This window comes from Xiphophorus hellerii, chromosome 12, assembly GCF_003331165.1.
Source record: "Xiphophorus hellerii strain 12219 chromosome 12, Xiphophorus_hellerii-4.1, whole genome shotgun sequence".
Lineage (NCBI taxonomy): Eukaryota > Metazoa > Chordata > Actinopteri > Cyprinodontiformes > Poeciliidae > Xiphophorus > Xiphophorus hellerii.
In genome coordinates this window covers 21,939,415-21,955,613 of record NC_045683.1, presented here as the reverse complement: position 1 = coordinate 21,955,613, position 16,199 = coordinate 21,939,415, and the positions used below count along the sequence as shown (strand labels likewise).

Genomic DNA, 16,199 nt, shown 5'->3' with positions numbered 1-16,199 from the left:
AGAGCAGTCTGACAGAGAGCAGGAAGCTTATTCCAGAGTGTTGGAGCATAAAAACTGAAAGCTGCTTCACAATGTTTAGTTCTGACTCTCAGAATAATTAGTAGGTTTGATTCTGATGATCTTTAAGGTCTGAGTGGTAGCTATGTAGAGTTGAAGAAGATCAGAAATGTAGTCTAGGATTCTGTTAGGAAGTTCTTTATAAACCATTAAGGAGATTTTAAATTATGTTCTTTGAGCAACAGGCAGCCAGTGCAAGAATCTCAGAACTGGACTGATATGCTGATCTCTTTTTGTTTTAGTAAGGACTCTGGAGAAGCTGGAGCTGTCTTATTGCTTTTTTTGATAATCCAGTATTCACTGCAGTAATCAAGTCTACTAAAAACAAAGGAATGAACTAATTTCTCAGAATCTTGTGGGGACATAAGTTGTTTAATGTTAGAAATACTTTTTAGGTGATAATATGCAGTTTTATGATAGATTTGATGTGGTTATAAAAGTTCAGTTCAGGATCCAACGTTACCCCCAGATTCTTGGCTTTGTCAGAGCATTTTAAACCAACAGATTGGAGGTGGGTGATCATTTTTTATCTATACTCTTATGGTCCAAACACTAATACTTTGGTTTTGTTTTTATTTAATTGGAGAAAAATTTGGCACATCCAGACATTAATCTGCTCAATACATTTAACGAGTGTTTGAACCCGACTGTAATCTCCTGGTGAAAGACCGATGTACAGCTATGTGTCATCAGGTGGGAAACAGGACTTCACAAGACGTTATGTTCTGGATTACTTCTTAAATTTTATTTTAAATTATTGACAACATGTTTTTTGTATGTCCCTCATGAAATGTGTAATATAAAGTGTAACCAGTATACATATCTGCTTTGTAGTGATGCCAAAGCATATGATTTTGTTACATATTCCAAACACTGCTGTTTTGTTGGTTTGTAAATTTAATTACAAAAAATAAAGAATTTGTATTTACAAATCAGACCACTGTCTTTTTTGTTGTTTTTTTCCTCCTAAACAAATGTCTACCATTGATTTGTACCTGATTGGAAAACATCGTCACAGAAATCAGCTGATTGGAGTGAGGCTAAACTTCAGACGGGACAATCGTTTCCACTTCTGACTTGTTGCGGCTTCTGATAATTCTGCAGTCAGAGAGAACATCTGGAGCAGCTGCAGCCTGCACACAGTTTGTTTTTTCAAAGTCTTGCGATCTGCAGTTAGTTTATTTTTTAGAGGTCCCAAATTATTTGAATTCCTCTCATAACAGTAGATGACCCTCGCTGCACAACACAAGGCAACAGGACAGTAGTAGGTTTGCTGGGTGGATGATTACCAGAAATAACACTGGCGGGGGGGGGGGGGGGGGGGGAAGAAAGTTGTTGCGGGTCTGGAGCTCATTGCAACATTTATTTTCCAGTGCTCAGTGTGGTGGAACAGTGGTTCCCAGTGTGGAGGTCGGGACCCCTGAGAGCCTCCTGAGATAAATCTGAACTGATTAGGGAGAAGAGAAAGGAATGAAAACATTATGTCATCGTAAACAAAATCATCTTTATTTTGTCCTGAGTTACTATTCTCTTCCTTTCCCTTCTGGTGTAACAGAATCATAACAACGGATGTGTTGTTTTAGACATTTTAAAAACCTTATTATAATAATAATAATAATAAATGCGACTTAAATAAACAACATTTTCTGCTTGATAGTGGAAAAATTTGGCAGTTTAGTACCAACTGCTACAGGAATGCAAATGTCCAAATAGGAGCAATATTTAAAATTGTTCAACTATTTGATTGCAATAATAACAATAAATTAATAATAATTACAATAATAATGTAAATTAACAATGATAAAAATCCTGTCTGCAAATGTTGAGCATAATTCGCAAGTTTAACACAGTTAGACTTATAGAGACAAACCAAATAGCGTACAGGTTGTTTAACTCTGAAACGTAATCAGTGAAATAAAAATTAAGTTCTCCACATATATTTTGAAATTATGGTTTATTATTATGTATTACTAATATCTATCCATCTGATAAGTTTGCCAGTCCATCAAAAGGAAATGTTTTAAATAGTTCTGAATTAATAAAAGAAATTTAAGGCCACAAAAACCAATAAAAAAACCTCTTATTTTATATATTATAAAATTCAACTTATCTTATTTTTCCTGGAAGTAAATTGTGTGATGTCCTAGTTTTATTTTACATTGCAACAAAAAATGCGGAAATCATCAATACTTTAAAAATCCATACTTAGAATGATAAAAAGTAACAAGTTAAGCCATCATACATAAATCTAATGCTGACTTTAATAAACATCTGTACAGTCTAGCATAAATAAATGGCCAATTGTAATTATTTTTACAGCAATACTCACTGCAGTTGACTTCTTTGCAACTGCTTTAAGTTGCTATTTCAAGAGGTTATTAATGCACATCAAACCCCAACTGTGTTTAAAATGAATTAATGTTACCAAGATGTTTATCAATGGGTTGATTGCATAATTCAATTGGGATGTGATCCATTATCCTGCAGCCTTGTAGTGGGATTTATTCAGGAGATTAACCTTATCTAATGCCTCATTGTTACTCTACATGGTGTTGAAGTTCAGCTACTGTGCAGCTAATGTAGAAAAAAAAGGAAAATGTTTTGCATTTAGAAAGAACATTTCTCAAAACTAAAATATTGAAAAGGCTGAAAGGACAAAACCAGAATGTGCACAAGCAGCTACATTGCAATGAACAATTCAGGACTGTTGCTATAGATATGCTTGCATGCACTTGAAAACAGGACATATTTCTTACTGAGCCGTGTCCGTACTAAGCTGTCTATAATGTAATGGCTCTTAACAAAGACGGGCCTTGTGATTGTTTACACAAAGAAACAAAATTTTCCCTATTTTGTGAACTTGAATTGTACCTTATATCAGAACTTTTCCCTCATAGTTTCTCTGAAAACTGTTTTCCTTTACATTGACCTGTTGTGTCTTTACTAGTCTACATCCCAGGCAACTCATTCAAAAAACGCATTTCTTTTCACTATATTATTACCCCAAATTGTTATTGTGTACAATTGTGTAATAACTGAGAATGTGCAAGCAAAGTTCCCTTTTGCAAATCCATTTTTCTCTTTATTTGTAGTGCATTACTGAGCTTATATTGGCATAGACCTTGTAAGCAACACAGCATATAGTAAATTTACTTGATATACATATTTACCTGTAGTTTATAATACTGTACCTTGCTTGCACAAAAACATGTACGAATCAGAATCATATTGAAGGTGTTATAACAAATACTTTCACGTTATAACAAAGTAAAAAACAACAACAACAACAACAAAAAAGGGAGTAGGGGAAAATTTGTGCGAAGAAAGAGCCAAAGCTCAGAACAAAAACAGGTTGGGACAGAGTTGAATATTTCACTGCACAGCTTGTTGGTATGGAAAGGTTTGTGTAATGAAAGTGTCTTTACAGTGACGCCAACCTCGAAAGAACTGGTCATTTTGCTACACATTCAGTGGATCATAAATACATAACTTACCACTTAATGCACTGTAAATAATTAGTTGAAGCTGACATTTCTGTGACCACAGGGCTCATATTGTACGCTGTGTTTGAAAGATTAGCAAGGCATTTAGAATGTGCATTTGTCTTATTCATGAACATTCTTTGTAAACAATATGTCAACATGTGGACGGCAGCAGAAAGTACATCTGGTGTCAACAAATGTCTGTGGAGCAGCACGTAACAGCAGTCGATGTCCTGCCTTAAGAAAAAAATGAAAATAAAAAAGTTGTAGCGGTCCCTTCCGAGCCAAAGCTGCTGCTTTTCGCCAGTCCGTTCGTCTTGTTGGGGAAAGCTTCATTCAGCTGTTGTTGTACTTTAACTTGTCTTCAAGGCTGATTGGTCTCGGACGCCGCAGGAGTCACAGTAACAGTTTGCTTCAGTAGATCAACATTTATCAGTTCAGCCACCCTTTTATTGTGATGTGCTGCTGTGAAGAGATGCACATGTTAATATTTAGTGTTTGCCACGACTAAACAAAATTGTAACACATTTTCAATGAAGACAACAATAAAGGAATATATAATTCAATACTGAATTAATGGAGAACTGTATGGAGTGTGTGCTTGTACATTTCCAGTAAACACTGAGGGGCTTGGCAGATATTAAGAGGGTAGATGTCCCTTCATCCACCAAAAACAGCCCCTTTGTTGCTCAGAAACGTTTTCTCAATATCTGAGCCAAATGAAATTGCACGTTTTAACTTCTCTTCTTCCCTTCAAACATGGAAGCATAAAGTGACTTTTTAGGGCCAAATGACTTGCTGCTGTGAGTGTGAGAAAACTGACTCGAGATGCGCTTATACAGAGTTTGAGTGGCATGACAGATGGTGTTCTCAAAACAATGTTTTGTTCAGCAGCATTACTGTAGCATGGATAAAAATGTACAAGAAAACATTGACAGTTAGGCTCACTGTAAAATATTTCATACACAGCTTTCAAGAGATAAGGGAGTGCTGATGCCAGCGCGGAGCAGAGAGACTACACTGGTCAGAAATGCATCAGACGTAAACACATTTACTCAAATGCTGCCAGAGTTTTAGTGTTTTGTCACAAGCATTCATTTCAACGCTATTAAATTCATGGATACAGAACTGGTTTGTTAAGTCCGCAGAATAAAGCCTGGACTTTTCTATTCCGACTGTTTGGTGATGAGTAGCATTGGGTCGCTTTTTCCAAATTCTCTTCATTTCAGATGTCACTAACCAGATGTATAATTCTGAAGATGTCACATTTTTCTCTGAAATACAGATTTGCTAAAATCACATAAAAGAAAAAAAAATGCAATACTAGTTTGTCCAAAGTGTAATTCTTTCAAAAAGTAATAAAAAAAAAATCCTAGGGAGGATAAAAAGAAGATTCAACATCATGTTGTAAAAATTAAAATTTTAAGTTTAACTTTTTTTTTTTTTTCATTTTTGTGATCAACTCTAAATTGTTTTTATCCAAGTAATTTAAATGCCTTTGAGTCTCCTAAGACTCAAAGGCATTTCTCTGTTATTTTCTAACAGAGAAATAGCAAAGCCAGTTCTGTTTTCAAGCCTTCCAGGACGTGTTTGGGCCTAAGCAGATGTTTTCTGTTCTTTTGCAAATATTTATGTGTGACTGTCTGTGGACAGAGTTTAGAAAACATGATTTTATCATTCATGACTAAGAAATGTTCCAAAAATACTCAGATGTGTAGGTAAGATCATAAAGAACCATGACCAAACTTTGAGTAATAAATAACAAACAAAATAGCAAACAATGTCCACTGGTATCTCAACAGTACATGTGTTTTGTGAGTGTTTGTCACATATTGTATTGGTTACTTACTACTTTCTATATATTTGCTACAGCTCTGTAGAGTTAAACTCGGGGGAGTCCAGAATAAAGTATTTTTCAAGCTGGTCAGTTTCCTATCTTCAGTGCAGCTGTGTTTGTCGTGTTGGTCTGTTCAAGAAACACCCTGTACAGTATTTCAGTTTCTATCAGAAAAAAATATATCTGATTCTACTTCTGGTTTTCTTATGAAAAGCAGCATTGCACCTCTTTCCTGTTATTTATTTTTCTGGCTAATTACAGAATGTTCCCTCATCTTCTCTCTTCTGTGTTTGCTTCCCTCCTGCCTCCCAACAAGACACGCAGTGTGATGCTATCGGCTCCACAGTGCGTGCCCTTACAGGAAGACATAAACTGTAAGCTTCACAGAAGAGCAAATGTGTCTGAAACAGTTTACAATGCGGCTTCGTCACAACCGCTCGTTTTTGATTCGTTCTTTTGTGTGTTCTCGTAAGCCTGTGATTTTTGTCTCTTCAAGTCATTTCATTAAATATAATGGTGGTCGTCCCGAGGACCTGTCTGAAGTTTTGTCCTGCCTCCCACCTATAAAACAAATCTTGTTTCTTCTTCAGACCAGATCATAAAGTAAATCAGATAAATTTTTACCCATATTTTAGTTATGTGTTTTTTTTTTTTTTAATGGGCTACATTTTGTTATTGATTCGAAGCATTCACTGTGTCAAAACTGTGCAAAAGTAGACAGAAAACTAGTCTTTTAGAAATATTTAAAATCCATATATAATTACAAATTTAAATAGCCTTTATAGACTGTTACATTTTGCATTTGTACTCAGAAGCCACAAACAACCAAGAAGTAAAGAAGATTGGAAAAATCTAAACTACACTTCAGAATCCTTCATACATTCAATACTGTTTGTTGCATAATATGTAAAGACAGACATCAAAATGGAAACTATCAGAATATTATTATAGTCATTAAACCTATAAATAATAAAATATGATACATAGTTGAATCATCACATATTATATTGTCAGATTTTCAAGTTATCAGGAATTTTTAGCCAAAATTCTCAAAAAAAAAAAGAACAAATAAAATGCAAGTACAGTGAATGGAAGCTTGCATCTCATCTGATTCTGCTGTGTTTCATGGACTACTGTTGGACTTATTGATAAAATAATGCAATTTTTATCATGTACCTCATAGATGTTTAGGCACTTATTGCCATCAGACATCAAAGGATGTTGTGAGCATCTATACTTTACTGAACTACCTGCTGTGTGATAAAAACTGGATGAGAATCATTGAATTGAAAGAACAGGCTTCTCTTTAACCACCTAAAACTGAAACTCTTTTCAGACAATCTTTTTCTTCTGCAATCTCCACGTTCAATACACCAGGATTGACTTGTATGACATAGAAAAGCAAATGATCCAAACACAAAACCCGCCAATATCACAACCCCAACCTGCCTCAGGAGGTAGCCACGGACCCATAATCACTATAAAGTACAAGGGGAAATAGTGGATAGCAGAATTAGTGTGACACTAATGCTACAAAGATCTTACACTGTCTGTCTAAACTAAGAGAAAACTAAAGAAACATTTTTCTATTGTCCTAAAGGAGATTATCTATGTCCAGATTTGGATACAGACAGAATGTCGAGGATGGTGAGCAACAAATTAGCTTGTATTTGAACAGCCTGCAAAGGGATCACATCACAGAGCGCACAGCCCTCACAATAATAGGCAGAGGACATTATGCATATTGTTCAAGTGAACGCCACAAGTTGGAAGCAATTGGCTTCTGTAATCCCAACAGTGTGATCTCCGTTGATTGACTTGGATGATGTGAAAAGAAAGAGTGTATATATATTGGGTTTTTATGGTTATGGGTTTATTGTGAAACTGTGAGCTTAAAGGGGATAGAGTATCTGACCTGCTAAAAGACAGTGGAACAAGTCTTTAACCAAGGTAGCATCAATTTAAGACAACATGACACACAACATGAGGCTGAGGGATGAACGGGTCATTATGTTTGTGCGCAGCACCAAATTCAAAAAGTATCACTGAGGTAAAAGAAACCAGAAATATATACCAGTTAACAGTTCCTGCTCAGTTTGGCCCATCACCATTGGCAGCTTCCACATCAGCCCCAGCAGAACCATCTGGTTGGACAGGTTCAAACTGGTGGGGTGTTCGTCCGTTTGGTGTCCGTGCAGGTGCATCAAGGTCAGCAATTGTCTTGACTTTCTCTTCCTTGTAGGATAAATCACCAACAAAGTCTTCAGTATTGGAGCTGGACACAGAAATCAAAGTAACTACTGTGAGCTGTAAATGAAACAAAATTATTTTTCCTGAAAGTGTGTATATAGCATTCACTTTAGCTACCGTTGTAATGGTAAACAAAGCCATTTCATCTTACAGTTTGCACCAAATCTAAATACCCAAAAGTTTTCTTTGTATTCTTGGAGAGTTGCCAAACTCTTGGATGCTTCTTTAAAAAGTTTCTGATGTGTGATTGGTGCAGATATCATAAAGGCATCAAAGGCAGTGTTACCCACAGGTCAACAGCTCCATGTTTTCCTTTATCCTGCTTCTTGTTTCATGCTCTCTTGGGCCTGATCTCACTCTAAGCTAACTAAATGCACAGCGGACAAGGTACTGTGTGAAGTTGGATAGGAAGTACAATTAGCATGCTGAGGAGAAAATCCCAAAATGATAGAGTTCATAACTCAGGAGTCTGCAAGGCCCCTACTATAACACATTCAAAATGGAAAGTTGCTCCAATGCATGCCTGATTATATGTGCTCTATGCAGAACCCCTCTTAATGCTGGGTCATTTCACATGGTACTTGAAGACAACACACTTTAGCAGCTTCAAAAAAAAAAAAAGAACAACAATTAACCTACACATTGTGTGACAAATTAGAAAAACCTTTGAATGCTTTTCATTTGTTTTCCCTCAGGTTTTTTTCTAAACAGCAACCATAAGATAAATTTCCAATTATTTCCACTAATCTAGCAAACTCTATGGCACGATTGGTTTTAATAACACAGTGCTGTGGTTATTTACAGTGCAGACTTATGTTACTTATAAATATCTATCTTCCTTCTCATGAGCCGTCAACTTACATGATATTTTCAGAATCAGAGTCGTGAACCCTACGGGTGTAATCAGTCTGTATTTTCTCTCATGTCATCTTAGTTCTTCTGATATGTTTGGCTTTGTTTCTAGCTCCCTGCATAAAAAAATCCAAATAAAGGAAAAATCTATATGCTTTGCACTTTGATTATATTTTAGTCCTGCAACTAAAATTAATATTCTCGTAGCAATGTTTTAATTCTACTATCCAATCAGACTTATTTGAAGTCTACAGCAGAGGCGCTGAAGCTATTTATAATTCCTTAGGCCCTCTAGCCTGCAGAGGACAGAGGAGCCACTTGTAAACCGGGACCTGTCTGACTAAGATTACTGGTTTTTGTAATCAGATCCTCTTAAAACTGAAAAGTAGAAGAGCAGAGATTATTGCAGAGTTATTGAAATCCTTGATGAATGGCATATAACAAAGTTTTTAACATTGCCCCTACACTCAAACAGAAGGAAAACATAGGCTCACACAGCTGAAGCGATTTATTTGGCTCATAAAGCTAATGGGACTATATCTGTTTGTGTAATCACAAAGATGATCTGTGCAGGTATTTTATTTACTTTCCACCTAGTTAATAGCACATAGCTGCTTCATACAGCAGCTTAGGTGGGCAGGCAGGAAGAGGCTGTCCATACGGCCCACTGGATGTTGCATAATGGGCACTATTGATATCGAGCAGACATTACGCAGGAAGATAGCAATGAAATGAAAGACAGAGGGAGAGAACAGGTGCTTGTGGCATCTAGTTGCAATGGGTCTATGAGAAATATGTTTATTGATGTCTGAATATCATTTGGAGCTGGTTGGGTTTCCTCTGTTGGGACCTAAAGAAGTTACATTTTCAGTATATTTTATAATTAACTAAAGACTGTTCCATCTTAAATTCCCAAAGAGGGGCAGAACTTAGCGCCGTTTTTAAATAATAAAAAGGGAAATGTTGGCAGATTTCCCATATCATTTCAAGAAACATCAGCATAAAATTTCTACAGCCTGTTCCTTCCTTTTTTTATAAATATTAAATGTTCCACTGAGGAAATATTTTTTTCATTTTCTTCTTTTTGCATCTATTTGCTCCTGTAATCAGAACGTTAATCTGAAAATTGCATCAAATAAACATAAGCCTTTTCCAACCTCAAGTCAACAAAAATGAACTGATTTGTTGACTTTTGGTATGCTAACAGTCAGGCTCAGTAACAAGGTAAGTTCTGTTGGCATTACCCGCTAATAGCAATGTAGTTCCTTAAACTTTATACATTCAAACAATAAAAGGATCATGTTTACTAACAGTGGTTGTCATGTATCTGTCAAATGTGCAACAAATATTTCATTATTCATTCATTCATTTTACTTTATTTTGGACATATAAAAACGTAAAACAACAAATAGTTAAAAAAAAAAAAAAAGTCTATTGAGGCTCCAGTACTACTGAGTCCACAAAGTACAAAAGTAAAAGGGCTGGTCAGTGTAGCCATCATGCAGTTTGCTGCACAGCCTACACATGCATCTGTACATGAGGTTACACAGTAACACAGGGCAGATAGGCATATCTGAGTATACAAACATTTGGCTCACACTACCCTCAGCAGCATTCAGGTACCATCAATAAATGCCACAGTTAGTCACAGGACAGCACTGGAGTCTGCTCTGCTCAGCACAGTCTAGGTGGGGCTTTGCTTAGGATCATATTTTATATCAAAATTTCTTTCCTATCCGAACACATCTGCAGCAGCTCTTTGTAGGCCAGCAATATACAGTAAGAATAAAAGATTACTAAATCATCAGCATATATTAAGTGGTTGATGATCCTGTTACCAACAGCCCGCTCCACAGTAATTTAAAAGCATTGACAAATTGATGTTCACGTTGGATGCTATCCTGTCTTACACCATCTGAGACCCCGAAAGGAACTGATACAGAGCTTCCCCATTTTATGTACATTGACTGATAAACACAGCAAAAAGTAGAAATTTTGACCAGACATTATACAACTTTTGAAATAATTTGTCGGCATCAATTAAACATGTGAAAATGGTATTGTTGTGTCTGTTGTATAGATCTAAAGTTTCTGTACGAGCAAAAATATACACATCCATTTCATGTTTGATTGACAGCGGACTACATCAGTTAATTGGCCAGTGATTAATCAATGAATGTAGATTAATCTACATTAATCTATAGCTATTCAACCACTGCAGTAAAGCAGAAGACATGCTGCTATCAGAGAGCTGCACAGTCAGAAAGAGTGAACTTTTAAGTTTAATCTTGAACAGCGCCAGGAACACATGGGTCAACTGTTAAAGCTGAATTGCTGTGATTTAGGCCCTGCTTGAATAACCATGACTCTCCTTAACATACTCATTCCAGCCTCATTTAGCTTCATACTTCTTATTCTTACACAGATGTTGACTGAGTTAAAGTGAAAATTTAGTCACACAGTGGGGACGATTCAACTAGATTTTATTACATAATGTGTTTTTAAATGCACAACAGCCATGTTAGAGTTTGTAGTCAGGGTTGGAAAGAAATTTGGAAGTTTCTGTAAAATGAGACTTTAATGGAAGTTTTTTGTATATTCCAACATAACACTTTAAATCTCAACACTTGTGGCAAAGGACCATACAGAATGATGCCGCATCCTTCAACTAAACATTTATTGCAGTTCTTTTTTTCTTTCTGCAATGTCTTTATGCAGAAAAAAACAACAACAAACTGTAGCATAGGGATGGTACTTCAGTTTTAGAAGTCATGGAGCAAATCTTCAGAGAATTGCGTTTGCCATCTAACATGTGCGTGACACAAGCCAAAAGTTTGCTCTAAATGTTGATGAGGGCAGTGCTGATGTGCCAGCATGTACTCTATGAAAAAAAAAGCAACTATTGATAATGTCTCCACGCAGAGCGGCCTTTCCAGCCCTGTGGCTTCTCATCTCTGAGGTTGTATCTCTGTCGCTAATCTGCCTGCATTACGCCACCTCATGCTTTAATTGTTACTGAAGTTGTCACAGTTTAACAGGAACTGTGCCGCCCAGTTGTGCTTTTATTTTTGACGTGGACTGGGTTAAAATGCTGAAATGGACTGCTTCTTTGAAAAAATGCCCAGGATGGCAGTATTAGCTCTCCAAAGCATTTTTTTTTCTCTTTTTGGAGATTAGTGTGTATTTGGAAAAGATTATGATTTCCTTTATTAAAGCCCATCTTTAGGTCTTTCACTCGTCAGCCTCATATTTGATCGACTGCTCCCGCTTACGTTTGTAATCCTGCTCGGAGCGTAGGGTGAGTCGGCTGAGCCTTCCCTTGGGCTGATTTACTGCAGAACACACCGAGCTCCTTTTATGGAAGACTTTTATAAAGCCCTAAATATCCTTTGTATTATGTGCCCATGGATGTCTTTAATTTATGGCTGAGGTGTCGTCACAAATTACACGTAGTGTGTAGAGTAAATATTTAATAATAATTTTGTGACACATTCCCTGCCCAGATATTACCGACATGCTGTTGTGTTATGAGAGAAATGGCAGTGGTTGGATAAAATAAAAACAAATAATTAATTAAGAGGTTCAGAACTGATTAGGTTTAGATAACTGCATCAGAAATATGATAAATTCTGATAACAAAATACAGTTTTTCTGATCTAAAGATGAACACAAATTAGAAAATGAATTTAATTTCATTTTCAAATTATTACGTGATTTATTATAGCTCTTGTATTTCATTTTCATTCTGTTTACAAATACTGTGACATGACATATGACTGCTGCTACACTGTGTACAGTCAGTCTACTGACAGCTAGAGTAATAGATCAGCTATGAATCAAATACGGAGCTCCCCAACCCCAGCTGCCTCAGCCCAACAGGGATGAGCTCATTGGCTGTCAGTCTTGTAAACAGGCTGTCCAGTTATGAGGGGGAAGTCTTGTGCATTAGAGATAAAGATTTATCTGTTGCAGGGAGCGTTGGGCAGGGCACGCTGAGGCCCACCGACAGGCTGAAACCCACAACATTTAGATGTCAACCCCTGTGCACCACGTGATCAGACAAATCAGCCTTCAGCAGCTGATTAAATTGAGAAATTATTTATGTATATATCTTTTCAACCATCTGCTGTAATGCCAATGCTCAATGCACTTTTAGATTTATCACATGCATCAGCAAATTAATTTTAAAATAACCCACCTATTAATTGTTTAGTTAATTTTTTTTCTATCTAAATCACCTATACTTTTTTATTTATATATGTGCAAGTGTAATATATTTAATGCTGAGAGGAAGATTTAGGAATCAAAATATGAACTTCTTCAGAATAGATTTTCTTCTACTGTGCTGCTCAGTATATTTCACTCTTCAGCCATAGTAAAGCAAATTTCAAGAGTGTTCAAATATAGAAAAGTATCATTATTGCTTTAAGGATGTTTTATGTTCTTAAACTTGGGAATTTCAACACAAAATTAGTTTCTGAGCAAAAGCAAGTATTTTATCAAATGTAGAAACATAAGATGCATGTTAAAAGTTTAGAGATGATCAAACTAAATCAATTATATCTTGACTTTTTTGTGAAAAAATGGGGAGAAAGAGGTTTATTCAAACTTTAAATTCTCACAAGTCCAACATTTTCAGATCACTAACTGAGGTAAAATCATTATGTAGATATTTATTGTAAAAATAACTTCAGGATTCCAGTGTGAAACCAAATCAAATATGCTAGATGCAGACCTTTACTGCCTGTGTATATGTTTATCTAAAACATGAAAATGACACTGATTCCCTGTGAAATTGATTCTGAGCTGTACATTTTCCCAAAGCTGCATCAACATTTTGGAGATTCTCTTACGCATCACGTGTTGGACACATGGAGGAACAAAACAACAGCGTCTACAATAAAGATATTTGCAAAGCTCTTTCAATAACCTCACTGCTCTTTCAGTCGATCCCCCAAAAAAAACAATTTATAGTTTCACCTTAAAATGTAACATTTTAATTTAACTTGAATCCAAAATAGAGTGAAGTAATTACAAAATTATCCTCACTTGTACGTAAAAGTTTATGGAAATAAGCTCTTTTTTAAATATTTTTATGTTGTGTTTTTTTTTTTTTTACATATTTATATCCACAGTGACAATAATTGACAGTGGTTTTAAAGTTGCACTCAATTGCGTACTGACAGCAAGTAATTTCATGTCAGTTTACGTGCGTCAGGATGCATGCTGTTGGTTGATGCACTTCAAGACTGAAAATGTTCATTGTTTGGCCTGCTGATTACTGATCAGAGCTGATCAAGAGAAATTTGTCGGATTACAGTCTCTTCCAACTAGCTCAGTTCCTGCCTAATGGAAAGTGTAGAAGACATAATGTTAGCATCTTCAGACGTTGAATAAACTGTTGGAGCTTAATGAGTTATACCTATACGGCTGGAATGAATAAAAGCATGGGAGACAGAAAAAAAAGAGAAACTTACATTTGGGATTCTGGTTCCAAACAGTCGGTGAACTGTGTGCTGCCATTGGACTGCGAAAAACCAATAGACATCTCCTCACTTCTGCTGCCCAGGCTGCCACTGCCGTCAGTCCTACTGTCTGGAGACTTTTGGAAAGACCCTACAGTGCCTGACTCGGTTTGCCACAGAAAACAGGAGCAGCGAGTCCGCAGTTCCTTATAAAAAGAGTTTAACCACACCGTGGACAGCCACGGGCAGCCGATTAGGTTCTTGAAAGCAGTTCGAAACTCCGGGCTCCTGCAGTAGATGATGGGATTGAGACCAGAGTTGATGTAACCTAGCCAGTTCAAATACAAGAACAGCCGATTGTTCAATTGTGTTTCATTAAAGGCTTGGATAATGTTGGCAACAAAGAACGGCAGCCAGCATATCGTGAAGGTCCCCATGATGATGCCCAAAGTCTTGATGGCTCTGAGCTCACCAATCAGCAGTCGTGATGGTCTCCTCTTGGCGCTCTTTCTCCTGGCCATGTTGTTGAAGCTGTTGGAGCCCACGCATGCTGGAGGCAGGAGATTGTTCACGTTGGAGCCACTTTGAATCTGTGCAAGGCATTCGTTCTGCAAACGCGGCCGAGCTTTCTTTATGAGCTTGACCTGTCGTGCAGCAATAACAAAGACTTGTGCGTACACAGCTATCATTATTACTAGTGGGATATAAAAAGAGACTAACGAGGATGAAATGGCATATTCTTTGTTAACCACAAAGTCACAGCAGTTAGTATTTTCATAACAACTGCTCTCGTTTTTTTTCCACAACCAATCTATCATCATAATTGGTACAAACGAAATTAAAGTAGACACACCCCAGACTAAACAGACTATCACTCTTGCACGAAATTTACAGAGTAGAACAGTGTATCGCAGTGGTCTTGTAATGGCTACATACCGATCCACAGCGATGACACAAAGAGTTTCAATGCTTGCCGTCACACACAGAATATCGATTGAAGTCCAGAGGTTACAGAATGTCCTGCCAAGCCGCCAGTTCCCTATCAAGACATAACTGGCCCCAAATGGGACCACGAGGACCCCCATGATGAGGTCCGCACATGCTAAGGACATGATTAAGATGTTTGTTGATGTCTGTAATTGTGGAGTGCGTGCCACAGCGATGATGACCAGCAGGTTTCCAACAACGGTGACCAGGATGATGATGACCGCCATGACGGAGAACCAGTCTCCTGGCGGATTAAGGTATGTTTTGATTTCTAATGTATCGTTTGAGCAATTCATCTTTCATTGGCTCAACTCACCACAAGTTGAAGATGTTCAAAAATCATCAAAAAGACAGATTTGACTCAAAAAACCACACACATAAATCCGCTCAACACTGAGAGTTTGCAGTTTTTCCCCTGCAAATTATTTCTCTTCCTTGCACAGAACGCTCACATGTCGCACCTTGGGAGTTCTGCTCTGGCAGCCCTCAAATGGGAGTGGTGGTTCTCCATCTTTCCAAAATAAGCAACATATTCTCCCAAGCGATGAATCCAAACTGTCCACAGAACTAAAACAGTTCCATCAAGTTCATGAATCCAGGAAAAGTTTAAAAGTATCAAGTAAAAAAAGTTTTGGAGTATGAAAAGTTTCGCTTTGACCATTTAAATATGTCCACTGAGTGCAGTTTTCTGAAGAATCTTGTTCTGACTACAATGCAATAGTTGAACTATGTGGAGATCAAGCAAACACTGACGCCTTTTCAAGAACAACTAGAGTGACTTCAAACTCTTCTGTTGCTGTCTCTCTCTCTCTCTCTCTCTCGCTCCTCTCTCTCGCCCTCTCTCTCTTCATCTTCCTTTTCCTCTTTCTCTCCTTCTCTCCCTCTACCCCTCTCTCTCTCCCTCTCTCTCGTTCTGTGCAGGTTCCATAAGATTGTATTGGTGGTACTCACACCCTGACTGGAGACAGAGAGGAGGAGCCTAACGGCGTGTGCATGTGTGTGTGTACCAGGTTTTTATATCCTTATGGGAACCTATTTCCTTGTGGGGACATTTTCTTGGTCACCATGAGGGAAATTATTGTTTTTGGGTTACTGGTTAGGTACGTAATGGTTAGGGTTAGGATTATGGTAAGGGTTAGGCTGTAGAAATTAATGGAAGTCAATGTGAAGTCCCCACAAGTGATGAAAACACAACTGTGTGTGTGGGGGGGGGGTGGGGGGTGGGGCACATGTGCGTGTGTGTGTGTGTGTATAAGCAGTACAAGGATC

General features: G+C 37.3%; 1 protein-coding gene across 2 annotated transcripts; it reads right to left on the bottom strand.

Annotated features, from left to right (window-relative positions):
• Window positions 1-909: 909 nt before the first annotated feature.
• adrb3a (adrenoceptor beta 3a) lies at window positions 910-15,840 on the bottom strand. Of its 2 annotated transcripts, XM_032579417.1 has the most exons (3): window positions 13,956-15,834; window positions 7,451-7,651; window positions 910-4,004 (listed from the first exon to the last, which is right to left on the bottom strand). In XM_032579417.1, the coding sequence occupies exons 1-2, from the start codon at window positions 15,224-15,226 to the stop codon at window positions 7,468-7,470; spliced, it is 1,455 nt and encodes a 484-aa protein (XP_032435308.1). In that variant the 5' UTR covers window positions 15,227-15,834; the 3' UTR covers window positions 910-4,004; window positions 7,451-7,467. The 2 variants fall into 2 exon arrangements, with proteins under 2 accessions (XP_032435308.1, XP_032435309.1); XM_032579418.1 differs by lacking the exon at window positions 7,451-7,651 and having other exon boundaries at window positions 13,956-15,840.
• Between the last annotated feature and the right edge of the window lie 359 nt (window positions 15,841-16,199).